Source organism: Galeopterus variegatus, unplaced genomic scaffold, assembly GCF_000696425.1.
Source record: "Galeopterus variegatus unplaced genomic scaffold, G_variegatus-3.0.2 Scaffold2188, whole genome shotgun sequence".
NCBI classification, from domain to species: domain Eukaryota; kingdom Metazoa; phylum Chordata; class Mammalia; order Dermoptera; family Cynocephalidae; genus Galeopterus; species Galeopterus variegatus.
The window spans coordinates 33008-48807 of NW_007728299.1; the positions used below are offsets into that span (position 1 = coordinate 33008).

The 15800-nt window shown below is 44.7% G+C and overlaps 1 protein-coding gene across 1 annotated transcript in view; it reads left to right on the forward strand.

Annotated features, from left to right (window-relative positions):
• Positions 1 to 5435, forward strand: part of LOC103597078 (multidrug resistance-associated protein 9) — a gene marked incomplete at its 5' end in the record, with an annotated part of 36008 nt that extends 30573 nt beyond the window's left edge. The window contains 4 exons of the mRNA XM_008580877.1: positions 2178 to 2256; positions 3280 to 3393; positions 5079 to 5243; positions 5349 to 5435. Of these exons, the coding sequence (XP_008579099.1) occupies positions 2178 to 2256; positions 3280 to 3393; positions 5079 to 5243; positions 5349 to 5435 (445 nt within the window). The remainder of the gene's footprint in view (positions 1 to 2177; positions 2257 to 3279; positions 3394 to 5078; positions 5244 to 5348) is intronic.
• Positions 5436 to 15800: the final 10365 nt, after the last annotated feature.

The window sequence follows — 15800 nt, forward strand, 5'->3', positions numbered from 1 at the left end:
AGCATCAGGTTTAGCAATGGCCACTCTCAAAAGTACCACAGTTTGTGCAATAAAATAGGAGGGGTCTCCAAAAAGATCATGGAAAATGTGCATTATGAAAAAAGTATGCATGGATTTCAAAAATTTTTTGTGCCAAAATGAACTTGTACTATCTTGTGCCATCTACAATTTGGAAGAGAAAAATTAATCTCATTCATGCCCTAATTGAAGGGGACCAATGATTAATAGCAGGAAACAATAGCCAACACCATAGACATCTCCATTGATTCAGCACACCCAATTCTGATTGAAAAACTACAGTTGAGCAAACTTTCTGCTCAATGGGTGCCAAAACTGTTGTGCCCAGATCAGCTGCTGACAGGAGCAGAGCTCTCGATGGAAATTTTAAACAAGTGGGATCAAGATCCTGAAGCATTTCTTTGAAGAACTGTAACAGGAGGTGACACATGGCTTTACCAGTGGGATCTTGAAGAGAAAGCACAATCAAAGCCATGGTTATTAAGGGGTGGAAGTTTCCAGTCAAAGCAAAAGTGGGCCAGTCAAGAGCAAAGATCATGGCAATGCTTTTTTGGGATGCTCAAGCCATTTTACTGTTTGACTCTGGAGGGCCAAAGCATAATCACATCTTCTTCTTATGAGTGTTTTGAGAAAGTTCACAAAAGCTTTAGCAGAAAACACCCAGGAAAGCTTCACCAGAGAATCCTTCTGCACTATAACAGTGCTCCTGCTCAATCTTCTCATCAGACATGGGCAATTTTGTGAGAGTTTGAACGGGACATCATTAAGCATCCACCTTACAGTCCTGATTTGGCTCCTTCTGGCCTGTTTTTGTTTTCTCTCTCTTTTTTTTTTTTTTTTTTTTTTGCTTTGGGATGGAAGTTTCCAGTCAAAGCAAAAGTGGACCAGTCAAGAGCAAAGATCATGGCAATGCTTTTTTGGGATGCTCAAGCCATTTTACTGTTTGACTCTGGAGGGCCAAAGGATAATCACATCTTCTTCTTATGAGTGTTTTGAGAAAGTTCACAAAAGCTTTAGCAGAAAACACCCAGGAAAGCTTCACCAGAGAATCCTTCTGCACCATAACAGTGCTCCTGCTCAATCTTCTCATCAGACATTGGCAATTTTGTGAGAGTTTGAACGGGACATCATTAAGCATCCACCTTACAGTCCTGATTTGGCTCCTTCTGGCCTGTTTTTGTTTTCTAATCTTAAAACATCTTTAAAGGGCACCCATTTTTCTTCAGTTCATAATGTAAAAAAAACTGCATTGACATGGTTAAATTCGCAGGACCCTCAGTTCTTTAGGGATGGACTAAATGGCTGGTATCATCACTTATAAATGTGTCTTGAGCTTGGTGGAGCTTATAATGAGAAATAAAGTTTACTTTTCTCATTTGTATTTTTTAATTCCATTTTTCTACAACCTTTCTGAAGTTCCCTCGTAAATGGTTACCATATGTATGTAGCTATCTATTGGGAAGAATTCATTCGCACTATGGAGTGAACAGAGGCTCTTTTCAGTGGAAGAACAGTAGGGTTACAACTTCTCTGGGGCTCAAGATCCGATGTCCAGTTGCAAGAAGAAAGCCACAGTTTGTCAATCAGTCCAGTGTAGTGGCTGTCCCTCTAATGGGAGGGACATATCTCCCACTGAGCACCAGATAAACTAGGGGAACTGTGTTTACTGTATTTAGAGCTTGTTGCATGAAAAACACATTCTGCATCTTGAAACAGACTCACTTCCTGCCTCTGAGATGCTCCAGCCTCTGTGAGGCCTTGGGAGCTGTAGATGTACCTCTTGCTTCTGAAGGTCAAGTGAACGGAGTACCAGACTGAGTTGCTCACTTTCCCTCACTCTCTGCCAACACACTGTGTCAGGTCAGACCCACTCTGCTGCATGCTGAGAGGCCCAGGCGTGTTCTCCTGAGTGTCTCTCAGTGGGGTTTTGCCTTTCCCTGCCTGCCTCGGTGGTCTCTGCTCTGTCACAGAGTTGTGGGTCCTTGGGCTCGAGGCCTGAGGTCAGTGTTTCATGGGCCTTTGTCCTGGGCTGGGCACTGCTCTTGAGCTGCAGGGTCATCACACATCACCTCCTATTCTCTCTCACCTGCTGCAGAAAACCCACTCCCCCACATTCTGATCCTCAGAAATCCAGCTCCCTCTCCTCTTCTTCACTGCAGGTATAACTTGGATCCCTTTGAGAGTCACACCGACGAGATGCTCTGGCAGGTTCTGGAGAGAACGTTCATGAGAGACACGGTAGGTCTCTCGGGTGTCCAGGATGAGTCTGCATCCCAGGACCAGTGCCCCAGATAACTGGCCCAGGTTTCAATTTGACACGCACTGGGGCCAGCATTTGGCCAGGTTTATCTGCAGGCACCACATAAGTCAGTGGAATGCAATCCTCATTTGCTCTTTATTATTAATAAAAGCAACAACAGATAATGTTTACTAGGGCTCTGCAATGATCCAGTCAAGAGCTCTACATGCATTAACTCACTTGATCCTTACTACCACCCTCTGAGGTTGGTACTCCTACCCGTAATTTTAGAGATGCAGAAATTAAAGCTCAGAAAAGTAACATGTCCTGGCTAGCAAGTAGCAGAATAAAGACTTGAACCTAAGTCCATGCCTCATTTGCTTATCAGAACAGACAGGCCTTAGAAAGATTGCGGGGGGAGGGCAGGAAGGGGCATGTTCCAGGAATGGAAAGTATGGTTGATTTGAGTGGATTGAACCATCTGTGAGAGGGGACCCTGTCCTATAAGAGTTGCAGCCCCAGTTGGGGTCAGCAGGGGAGCATGAGCACCTCTGCAGCCCCAGGGGATATTTTTCTAGGATTCGATACCAAGGGGAGCATCACCCAGAGCCACTTTAACTTGTCACACTGCATAAGTCAAGCCCTGTCTTACCCTTCTCTGATGACCAGAAAACTCTCCCGTCCCATCTCAATTTTGTCCGTGGAAATAGCCACCCTGAAAGCCATTTCCACTTGCTTGTGAGTTCTCTGGAACCGCATGTGCATTATTTGTACTCTTTTGGAGAGTTGTCTATGGGGATCTATGAGTCATACTGTGATTTTAAATTATTAATGTCCGCCTACTCCCTGGTCTTTCCCTGGTGCCTGTTTGCAATATTGAAATGATTGTTGTTTCGCACTTTCTTTCCCACAGTAAAATAAAGCACGCTGATGAATGCAAGAGAAGGGGGCAATCAATACAGATGATGCAGGGTGATTTTATAGATCATCCACATAAATGCAGCATTTTCTGTGTTTTATAGATAATGAAACTCCCAGAAAAATTACAGGCAGAAGTCACAGAAAATGGAGAAAACTTCTCAGTAGGGGAACGGCAGCTGCTTTGTATGGCCCGAGCACTTCTCCGTAATTCAAAAGTAAGGACACAGCACGGAAAATGGATTGATCAAATTTTGGATATTTCCTGCGGCACCACTCAGTCCAGGAGGTAGAGCCACGTGTCCGTCTTTCAGCAAAGAGAGAGCAATTGCACCATTTAAAAACCAGTCACTTTTCCTTAAGACAATTGAAAAATAACAGCCATTTACAGCAATAGCACCTTTTTCCCCAGCGTGTCCCCCTGGGAGGTCTTCCTTAGGCATTCTCTCTGCTCTCCAAAGTGGTTTAAGTTTGAAAAATCTGCCTCTCAACTTTTCCCCTTTGTCCCTGAACAATTCTGAGTCCTGATAAACAGTACCCAGGACACCTGAAAAGGCCATCAGAATGTGAGGATATGAGAACTGTAAAATTGATACCAATTTTTCTTAGTGACTTAACCACCCTTGCTTACTGATTTCGAGGAAGAGATTGCTGTTGCCTTAGAAATCCCATTCTCTGAATCCTCACCAAAGGTGTAACCCGAGGATATGAGAACTGTAAAATTGATACCAATTTTTCTTAGTGACTTAACCACCCTTGCTTACTGATTTTGAGGAAGAGATTGCTGTTGCCTTAGAAATCCCATTCTCTGAATCCTCACCAAAGGTGTAACCCATTGTGCTAATGGCAGGGGAAAGGGAACCAGCATGTAATCGGTGCCTGCTGTGGCACTGCTAAGTGGTTTATGTGTCGTCTGTGTATTTCATGCTCATAATAGGGGAAGTTATGTAACGTGGCCAAGATCATGCAGAGTTAGGAGCTGAGTTCAAGCGCTCTGATTTGCAAAATTAAGTCAGTGCAGTGGTAGGCAGAATAATGCCCCTTCCCCGCAAATATCCATGTCCTGACACTTGGCAAAAGGGACTTGCAGATGTGACTAAGTTAAAGATCTTGAGATGGGGAGATTATCCTGGATCTGGGTGGGCCTTTATAAGAAGGAGGCAGGAGAGTCAAAGAGAAAGAAGGAAATGTAATGCCAGGAAGAGGCCGTGAACCAAGGAAAGCAGGTGGCCCCTAAAAGCTAGAAAATGCAGGACTTCCCTAGAGCCAGGAGAAGGAATACAGACCTGAAAATATCGTGGCTTTAGGACTTCTAACTTCTAGAACTGTAAGATAAATTTGCATGACATCTCTAAGTTGGTGGCAATTTGTTATAGCAGCAATAGGAAATATTAGTGCTGTTACACCTCATGCTGACTCATGTTAGCACAGTACATAAAGCCTGTGTGGTGTTTCTTCCTACCAGTGTTTAGGGTTAGAATAAACCACTTAAAAAGAGGAGTAAAGAATGTACAGCCTTGTTCCTCCAGCAAGTCCCTCTGAGGGAGATGGAGGTGATGTTTATTTGGGTCTTTTTCTGACTTTTTGAGATGTATGCTTAGCTCATTACTTTTCAGCTTTTCTTCTTTTCTTTTTCTTTTATTTATTATTTTTTTTAAAGATGACCAGTAAGGGTATCTTAACCCTTGACTCGGTGTTGTCAGCACCACGCTCTCCCAAGTGAGCAACCCGGCCATCCCTATATAGGGATCCAAACCCATGGCCTTGGTGTTATCAGCACCACACTCTCCCAAGTGAGCCATGGGCTGGCCCTCTTTTCCTTTTAATAGAGCCAAGACTATACATTTCCCTCTCAGTACAGCTTTGGCTTAGTGTAACTTGTACAGTGTTCTTTCCTCAACAGATCATTCTCCTTGATGAAGCCACTGCCTCCATGGACTCTAGGATGGACACCCTTGTTCAGAGCACCATCAAAGATGCCTTCAAAGGCTGCACAGTGTTGACTATCGCCCACCGCTTAAACACAGTTCTCAACTGTGACCGCGTCCTGGTCATGGAAAATGGGAAGGTGCAGGAAGCTTTTGTTGGCTTCACCTCCCCAGAGGTTTCAGTGGTTTGGGCTTCTGGGTGGGTGGATCTTTCCTGACAATTTCAGTTCTTCTCCAACTTTCAGGTGATTGAGTTTGACAAGCCAGAAGTCCTTGCCGAGAAGCCAGATTCTGCATTTGCCATGTTACTAGCAGCAGAAGTCCGATTGTAAAGGTCCCTACATCTGATTTGAGAGTTGGAAGAGCATGTGTGAGATGAGGAGGATGAGTCTGCAGGAGGAGGGCGGTCATCTCAGCAGGCAGCCCTGGTCCCCAGTCCCTCCCACCCATGGAGTAGAGGCTGAGCCGGGGTGGAGGTTGTTTCCCCTGCCTCATCCAGCCCATGCCACCTCCTCACTGGGCGGGCTTGGGGTTGCTTCTGGTTGGTGAACAGAGGCAGGCAAAGCTAGTGGATAAAAAAAACTGCCCCTCACCTCCTAAAACTGCAAAGGTCCCTCATATGTCCCCAACAATACTAATTTAGCACCTGAGGATAGAAACATTATAACTTTCAGTTAAAAACCAGTCAAAGAAACAGAATGGGAAAATGGCTAAGGATGGAGTTTGCAGAAGTTTCCTTGTCTTGTTACCAGAGGGAAAATAAAAGAGTTTTCTTCCTGTTTAACTTATTCACTTCTATCTTGACTATGTGACAAGCAGTAACTACACAGATCTGTAGCATGAAAGATTGATTACAGTGTTTAAAAAATAGTTTTTTTGGATCATATTGTATGTTCTAATTGATCTATTAGAATAACCAGGAAAACAAAATACTGGAGTTTCTCTATAATTGACACTTTTATATCATCTTTATTGGTCATCAAACCACAGTAGGAAATTAAACTACCCTGAAATGTTGCCTTGCAATTATTTTACTGAAGATATTCCAATTTCTGTACTATTTCCTCTCATAGACCCTCATTCCCTTCTCCCTTGACTTAGTAATAAATCCTCACAATCATTTACCAAATAAAAGGCTTTCTTTCCAACCTCAAGGTTTGCTATGATGGATGCAGTAAAGACGTATTCCCAGTAGCCCCAGGAGTGAGTGCTGCTAATTCATGTTGACATGTGGAAAAGAAAAAAAAAAATTCCAGTGGGCTCTCGTACAGTATTTGCCAAGGGCATATCTATAGTTCTGGCTGTTTTTCATTGCTCAGGATTGAAGGCGCCTGCAACGTTTCTGGTGAGGCTTCCTGGACTGACTTTCCAGCCCCCAGGCTGAGCTCTAGATGCAGCACAGGGCAGGTGGTCAGCAAAGCTTCCATTCAACGTCCACCACCTCATGCCCCTTCTGAGTCTTGCTCATATACTCCTCCCGTTCTTCCAAACATGGAGGAAAGCAATGTTGGTCAGTAGGAGCACTCAAGAAACACCCACAGCAGCTGCAAGTGACAGCACCTGTGGACTCATTCAAACACGGCCCTGGAGCCTGGCGGTTTCCCCACCCTTATTCATTTGCATACTAAGGGCTTAATCTGGAGAGGCTGAGGTTTCTGGCAGACAAGCCAGCAGCCAGCATGTCAAGGATTGGGCTGGTGGGTTTGCCTACAACAAATCATTGTCCAGTGCTCCTCTGGCCAGGCCTAGGCAGGGGTCTGCCAGACCAGAGGCAAGGCAAGCACAGCTGGCCCCAGGTAGAGATCCCAGCCTGATGTGTGTGTTAAAGCCCTGGCCCAGGCAGCTAGGCAGCAACTCTGCCTTCAGCAGACGGTGTACACTAAGGAGGGTGTGGATGAAAGGACATGAGCCAAGGGGTTCCTTTCATGGGCAGCTCCATGCCAAGGTGGGGTCTCCCTGTGAAAGGACACAGTGTATCTTTACATGGTCTGAGCTTCCCCCTGTGGTGGGTGACCCTGATCTGAGGTCATCAAACTCATATCCACAGGGCTGAGTGAGGTCATCACCTTGACCGATGTCCAGTGACTCCCTGGCTACAGCAACCAGACCTGACAGGCCCTGCTCGCCCTGGGATCCATGCCAGCTGTGTGATGGGGGAGTGATGCTTTATTCTCCACCAACTTAGGATCAGAGAGACAATCGGTCTGTGATTTCAAGGAGGTGTTTCCATGAGCACAGGGGAGAGGCTACAATGATCCCTGTTGCTGATTCAGACACCCTGAAGCTGAATCACCTCCTATCACTCCTTTTCTGCCCACGTCCTCCTTGGCTTGTACTGGCAGAAGAGAATACTGACATTGATTCTGAAGCATTTTTCTATGGATTATTTCACTGAATCATCACTTCACCCCATGAGCTGGAAACTGAGATGCATTGAGGTTAGTGACTCAGCTACAAATGCACAGGAAGGAAATACAGACTTGAACCCCAACCAGCCTGACTCTAGGGTCCCTTCTCCTAACCCCTCCGCAACAGAGTCCCTCGTGCCCTTTCCCCTTGACCTGTTATAGGAACAGTGATGGCTGTCAGTATCATACATGGGGGAGATCGACTTTTGGAGGGACGGCTGTTTGCATGTGCAATGACACAGAACAGCCTCAGTGAGCCTCCACTTCCCCACTCCTCACTGTCACTGCAATGTCAGCCAGGGAGAGACTATGTTGAATAATAATAACCAACATTTAGCCAGTATTACTTAAAACATAGGCTCAGTTCACTGAATTCTTACTGTATCCCTGTAGGGTAGATATGTGCTATGATCTGAATGTTTGTGTTCCTCCCAAATTCACATGTTGAAACCTAATCACCAATGCAATAGAATTAAGAGGTGGGGCCTTTAGGAGGGATTAGGTCATGAGGGCAAATCCCTCATAAATGGGATTGATGCCCTTATAAAAGAGGCTCAAAGGAGACTTGTTCACCCCTCCCTCTGTGAGAGGACACTCAGAAGGCACCATCTATAACGTGGAGAGCCTTCACCAGACACCAAATCTGCTGGCACCTTGATCTTGGACTTCCCAGGCTCCAGAGCTGTGAGCAATAAATTTCTGTTGTTTACAAATTATCCGGTCTAAGGTATTTTGTTATAGCAACTCAAACGGACTAAAATAGTAGCAGTATTATCTTTACATTACTGATGAGAAAACTGAGGCGCTGAGAAAGTAACTTGACCAAGGTCACCCTGCTAGTAAGATTTGAATCTGGGCAGGCTGACTCTAAAATGTTTGCTCTTAAATTCTATGCAATACGAGATTCTCCTGGTGAGAAAGAGTACAGTGTTTGGGGTTGTAAAGCCTACATATTGGTCAGGACAGACTCAGTTATGTCACAGTAACAAATGACCCCAGATCTCAGTGATTTGTTTCTTGTTCATGTGACATGCCCGTCACAGGTGAGCTGTGGCTGTGCTTCTTATCCTCTTCACTCTGTGACCCAGGCCTATGGCAGAGGGAAGACAGATGTGGCAATCAGAAGTGATACATGCCACTTTTATCCACATTTCATGGGCAAAACAAGTCACATGGCCACTCTTGAGTTCAACAGAGTGAGGGTGGGGGGTATACTTCGCCTGCAGGGAGGGGCGCCACAAGGCACAAGGGCCAAGCTCCTTCCTGCAGAAAGTTGTATAATCTTTCCATTTGAAGGGGAAGCAAATATTTTGAGTAATACTACAACCTACCACAACCTGGGTTTGGATCTTGGTTTTGCCACTGAGTGATCTGGGGAAAGTAGCTTGCCTTCTCTAAGCCTCCATTCCCTCATCTGTAAAATTCGGAGTTTGGACCGAATGCTAAGGTCTTTTTTAGTCCTGACTTTCAATATAGGAGAAACAGAAAGGAGCTTTGAAAACAGCTTCTAGAGCATTAACAGTGGGATTTAGACATTAAGAGGGATTATATTGCCTTCTAAATGTAATTAAACATTTCCTTAAATGTTAAATTTATAAAGTAAGTTGGACAAAGTTTAACTAAGTTCTGAGTCTCCCTTTAGTGTCTATGTTGATGTCCATCAGGAAATAAAAACTTTGAAATTTTATTCTCATTTATTTTTTGGTGCCAAGGCAAAGCTGTGCTCTGACTTCATCTGCCTATAGGTTGGTCTTATGCTCAATGTTATGAATTAGAACCTCTTGAATATCCTTTGTTAGATTCCAACAGAGAATGGAATAAGTCACTTATGAGCATTGTTGGCATAAATTAGTAGCAAATCGCCTGTGATATTGTTGGGAAAATAAAATAACTTAATTAGGCCCCCTCACCCTAGGTCAGGTTGGGGGTGGTGCAGTGCATTCTTTGTAAACCAGTTGTGTGTGGGTGGAGTTAGTGCACATGTGTGGCACTGCTGCTTGGATGGCATCTGCCTCAGGCATCCACCACACAGCCATTCTCTCCAACCTATGGCTTCCAAGGAACTTTTTGCCAATTACCTAGCTATAGACCTGTGTGTGAGGGGACTGGGGACCCAGCCTGCCCTGTGAAGGGTTTGTGACCCAGTCTGTGAACAGGCTTGAGGGGTCTGTGAGTGCCAGACCTGGCCCTAGCTCGACAATTGGCCCAGTCAGTAGGATTATGGGCAGGTAAAAGAGCTCGACAGACATGTTTCACAGTCAATTATGTCCTTAAGCTAATTTTGAGGATAGCCAATCTACAGCAAGGATGAGCAAACTGTAGCCCCTGGGCCAAATCCAGCCTGCCACTTGTTTTTATAAATAAAGTTTTATTGGAACACAACCATGCTCATTTGTTAGCTCATTAGCTATGACAGCTTTCACATTCCTATGGCAGAACTGAGTGATTTTGGCAAAAGGTACATCCTCAAAGCCAAAAATATTTACTATCCTGGCCCTTTTCAGAAAAAGTTTGCTGACTCCTGGTTTTAGGCATTTGCATATGATATGACTCATGTCAGAGGGAAGTCTGCTGGTTGTTGGGGTGGGTTCTAGAAGGCATTCCCGTTGTCTGGTCTGTTTGTGGTGTCTGAAGCTGTGGCAGCCTTCTTGTGACCATGGAGGAAGTGGGCAGATGGAAGGAGCACAAGTACTTGCTTACAACACTGAACTGCTGATTTGCCAACCCCACAGTCACCCTACCTCTTGTCTTGTTACAAAAGATCCATTTCCCTTATTGTTTAAGCCAGCTTGCAGTTACTTGCAGCCAAAAGCATTACAAATGATGCAGATGACTTGTGCCGTTCTCCTTCCCAGGAAGATGCTGATCCTTACCCGAGGAAAAGAGAACTCCAGTCCCCACCCTGGGAGTTTACACCATCTTCCTCCAACTTAGATGTGCCCCAAAAGAGCATTCGCTCACATCTGAGCAAGGGGCAGTTTCCAATTCTCACCTGTCCCCAAAGCTTCTGCCTTTTGTGAACATTTCTCTCATTTTCCCTCCCTACTGCCCAAGATCAGAAGGACTCAGAAAGAACTCACAGATTTGAATTTTGGTATTCAAGTGAACAGATCTGAAATTGGCCCAGAATTGTTGGTAAAAATGTGAAATGTTCTTTGCTAAGAGCTAGAGTCACTTTGGCCAGTACAGCATGATTTAAAATGAATTGAAAAACGCAGGAGGTCAGTCTGGGGTCAGATGGACCATCAAAGAAATCACTTTTCTTTTGGCCCTGCGTAGAAGGTCACTCCCGGGTGAGGCTAAATCAAGCACTGAAATCTTCAAATAAGTGCTGATTTCCATGGAGAGGCTCTGCCTGACTTCATAATGTGCATGTTCGTGGCTTCTGCTGAAAACTTTCCCTCTGGTGGGACTCACATTAAAGGGCCAGATCACGTCAGCTTCTGTTTTAGGACAAAATGCAGTAGCGGTTGGGCTGATTTTTACCCTCAGCTCTGGGAGCCTCTGGGGTTCTGGGCCTCCTTCACCTGGCAAAAATCACACCCAAAGAAACCTAAGTTTGGTTTGTGGCAATTCTTTTGCATTTAAAAAAAATTTTTTTTATTATAGTACAATATATATAACACCAAACTTACTATTTTAACCACTTTAAGTGTACACCTCAGTGGCATTAAGTACATTCATACTGTTGTACAGACATCACCACCATCCATCTCATACCAGAAGAGAGGGTCTGGGAAGGTCAGATAGCTGACCTCAACCCACCATGTCCTCCACCAGATTCTTGACTCCATCACAGGAAAGAATTCAAGAGCAGAGTCATAGTAGAAAGTGAAAACAGGTTTAATATAAAGAATAAGAGATATATACCTCATGGTATGTTGCAGCCTAGCTCCAAAGACTGAGTGATGGCCACAATAAGTTTAATACAAAACTAAGAAATACACGCTTTACAAAGTGCAGATTGGTTCCAGGGTGAACAGCAGCCTGCTAAAGTAAAGGCAAGTTTAACACAAAAATTAAGAAGTACATACCTCATAGGCAAAGTGCAGGCTGGCTCCAGAGAGAGTGAGCAGCAGACCCACATTCTTCCTAGACTCAACTTTCATAGTTTGGCTATCTATACATATTCATGCTATCTAATGAATATTCAACTAAGGGGGTGGTTCCCAGTTATGTGACTTAGTCTTGCACACGATCACTTGGTCTCTTTCAGTGCATGCTTGTTGGTCAAATTCCATCACATGCACTAAATGCACTTGAAATATTCTAGGTGCTCTCTAGTGCCTCCAGTGGAGGGTCATTTAAGGATAAACTCCTTTTTACTGAGCATGCTTGGCCACCAAGATTACACAAGTCTGTGTCCTGGGGTCTCAGTCTCCGGTGCTGGTGATGAAAATAAGAGCTACAGGTCAACAGTAGCTTAAGACTCAGAGGCAGGGCTTGAGTCCTAGGGGAGTGGTTTGACACCCAGGGGAGTGGCCCGAATCCTGATCCCAGGGGGACTGAGCACCTCCTATCTTATATCTCCAGATATTTTTCATCTTTCCAAACTGAAACTCTGGGGCTGTCTGGTTAGCTCAGTTGGTTAGACCAAGGTCAAGGATTCAGATCCCTGTACTGGCCAGCTGCCAAAAAAAAAAGTTAAAAATAAAAATAAAAAAACAAACTGACACTGTATCCATTAAACTTCCTACTCCCTCCTCCCTCTAGTCCCTGGTAACCTCAATTCTACTTTCTGTCTCTAAGAATTTAACTACTCTAAGTACCTCGTGTAAGTGGAGTCATACAATATTTGTCCTTTTGTGTCTGGCTTTTTTCACTTAGCAGAATGTCTTTGAGTTTCATCCATATTGAAGTGTGTGTCAGAATTTATTTCCTTTTTAAGGCCACGCTAAGTATGAAGTGGTATCTCATTGTGGTTTTCATTTGTGTTTCCCTGATGACGAGTGGTGTTGCTCATCTTGTCATGTGTTTATTGGCCTTGCATTTCTTTTAAAGAGAAATTTGCACAGCCTGTCGTGCAAGGTTCCTTCTTTAATACGGCATTGTTGAATGAATATTCTCACTGTGTCTCTATGGACAGAAACATAGGAACTATAATTATCAGCTGTGGGCTAAGCACCTGGCATACGTTATATTGTCACGTCTTTAAAACAACTCAGGAGGTAGGAATGCTTCTTCCTGTTTGCTCAGGGAGATGGTGGACTTTCTCCGGGCTACCCAGATAGCAGGCGGAGGAAAATGGATTCTTACTCCAGAGCTGGCTCTCTTAGTCCAATCTCTGCACTTCACAGATTAGGAAACTGAGGCCCAGAAAGCCGAAAACCGGTCCAAGTTCACCCAAAGAGTGGCAGGACGAGGATTAGGATCCTGAATTCCAATTTAGTGCGCACTTCACAGATTAGGAAACTGAGGCCCAGAAAGCCGAAAACTGGTCCAAGTTCACCCAAAGAGTGGCAGGACGAGGATTAGGATCCTGAATTCCAATTTAGTGCTATGTCCATGATGCTGCATTGTATTGCATCAGTCTGTTCTCCAAAAGGCTGAACCACAGAGGAAATAAAAATAATAGATCTTTCCTCCTCAAACAGCTTATAATATTATTGGGGAAATGACTTACAAGTACCAAGGAGCATACAGTAAAATATCAGAGGATGGAGTGTAATGTTAGGTGGTGAGCTCATTCATTCATCATTTCATTTATTTATTTGCTCACTCATTCAGTATTTCACCTGATCATTCACTTTTGTTCCTTCTTTCTATTAAAAAATAGAAGGGTGAATGAAGGTTGGAAGAAGTGAGAACAATTCTAGAAATGACCAATGGTCCTTGTAGGACAAGTAGGGCCCATGAAGGTGATGAGGAGCAGGAAGGGTGTTCCTGGCTCCTGGTTGGGGAAAGCATTGAACAAAGACCTGGAAGAGAGAATGAGCCTGGTTGAGGGAGACAGCCAGCTACTGCCTAATTCGGGCCAAGGACTATTTGGCAAATTGTCAGTACTTCACTGTCTGCATCTCCAAACACAGTTGGTGACCACCAACAGCTTCGATACAATTGGTGATGGGAGAACAGTTTGTTGTAGAAACAATTAGGGCAGGCGCTTGGGAAGAGTCCTTTAGCAATAAAGGGAGTCTGGTCAAGGAAAAGGAGGGGCCCGCATGCAATGCCCATGCAGCAGAGCAGAGCCAACTAAGCTACAGGGGACAGAAACAGGGTCGGTTCTACCACATCACCCCTCCTGGTACAGGATGGGCATCCTGAGGGCAAATACTGCCAGTGATACACAAAGGACACATCTGCCAGCCCACAACAATGCACAGTGCCCCCACCAGCAGTGGAAAAAACAGGAGAGCCAAGTCCCCTTGGAGCATCATTTAAATTATTTGCCTCTTTGCTTCTGCAATTGGTAAATCGAAGATCATCTACAGCACAGGATCATTTAGGAAATGATGAGGCCACTCTGCAGAGAGCACATTTGGCTTGGCAGCTAAAAGGGTTCTTTGGTAAGTGGTCATAATGGCGCTACGACCCTGATAAAATTCCTCAGTTTTCTCCGATGCAGGGGTTTGAGAGCCAAGTGTCCTCACTCTAAGCAAAGGCAACATGTTACTATTTGGACCAACAAACCAGAGGACAGCAAAGTGTGGCATACAGAAAAGAGCATGGGCTCCGGGATTCTAGTAAATACCATCAGTCAGTGTTCTGCCCACATCCCTCTGGCTGCAAGTGCATTTCAGTGTGCTTTTGCTACCAGTAGTTCAGTACCTTTAACTCTTCTTCCCAGGACTGTCTTTACCCAAAGAAAGGCAAAAGGGCCTAGGACTTTACATTCCTCCAGGGCAGCCCTGAGCCGAAAGGCCCAGCTCCCTTGTTTTGGGATGATTCTGAAGTTTAACTTACACTTCTAACTAAGTTCCCCTGCAGATTCAGGCTGAAGTTAACCTTGGCAGAACTTTACCTGAAATTGTATTCTTCCTGGGCTTTTCCTCTTCCTTGTCCTGCTTCCCTCTGGCCCTTACAGATTTTCCCTGGGAACTCTTTCTTGATAAATCAGGAGCATACAAGTCCTTATCTCAGAGTCTGACCTATCACAAGGGGTCAAAGAAATCTGAGCTCAAACTCAAGCCCCTCATTTCCAAATCTCCAGTATCCCCTTTGGGACCACCACCCACTCTGTTCAGATGCTGCTGAGTCCACCAGTTGTCTCCAGGGGTGGGCTTGCGTCTAGACGGCCAATCAGAGTGTCACATCTATGTGGTACTGTGAGAGGTTTGGGCGGGCCACACGACCTCAGCTAGGCCAGTCAGAGTCAAACCCAGGACTTTAGAGGGAACTAAGGGGGGAAAGAGAGTTCTCCTTCTTGGATGGTGGGTACCTCAGACCTCTTTAGATTCAAGCTTCTAGATGCCACCTTTGATATCACAAGGAAAGAGTTTACCTGAGAATGAAGCCAACACAGAAGAAAGCAGAACGAGGAGGTGAAGATGTTACTGTGTACCCTGGGCATCCCTCCTGCAGGCCCCAGAGCTTCTAACCCCTGAAATACTAAAATGCCCCACCCCTGAATGGGGTGAAGGACACTCACCAGATGGCCCAGGCCCAGGCCCAGCCCCAGCTCATGCGGACAGGCTGGAAACTAGATACTATTTCAGGCCCAGGCCTCCCCTGCACAAAATACATGCATCCTCCCTGGAAACATGCAAAATCAGACCCTGAATCATGGCTTAGGCCCAGGTGGGTTCCCGTGCTACACTGTCCCACCAGCATCTTAAAATACATAAATACATTTGTTTAATACTTGCCATGTGCCAGACACTGTTGTAAGAGTTTTGCTTGGATTACCTCATTCAATTCTCATAACAGCTCAATGACTACTCTCTGTTGTTATCCACATTTTGCTCATGAGGACTCCAAATGCTGCCATCTGAATATTTGTGTCATCCCCAAATTCATATGTTGAAGCTTAATCTCATCTATGAGCAATGGGCCCTCATCAGACACCAAATCTGCTGGTGCCTTGATCTTGCAATTCCCAGCCTCCAAAACTGTGAGTAATAAATTTCTGTTGTTTACAATTTGTAATTATCCAGTTTTTTGTTATAGCAGCCTGAGTGGACTAAGACACTGAGGCACAGACAGGTTAGGTAACTTGCCCAAGGACCTTGCATTTTTAAAGTACAATTAAACTTTTTCAATGCTTTTACATCTTTAATCTCCTTTTATTATTACAACAGTTTTACGAATTGGGATTATCATCCCTCACATAGAATTAAAAAAAAAAAAAAA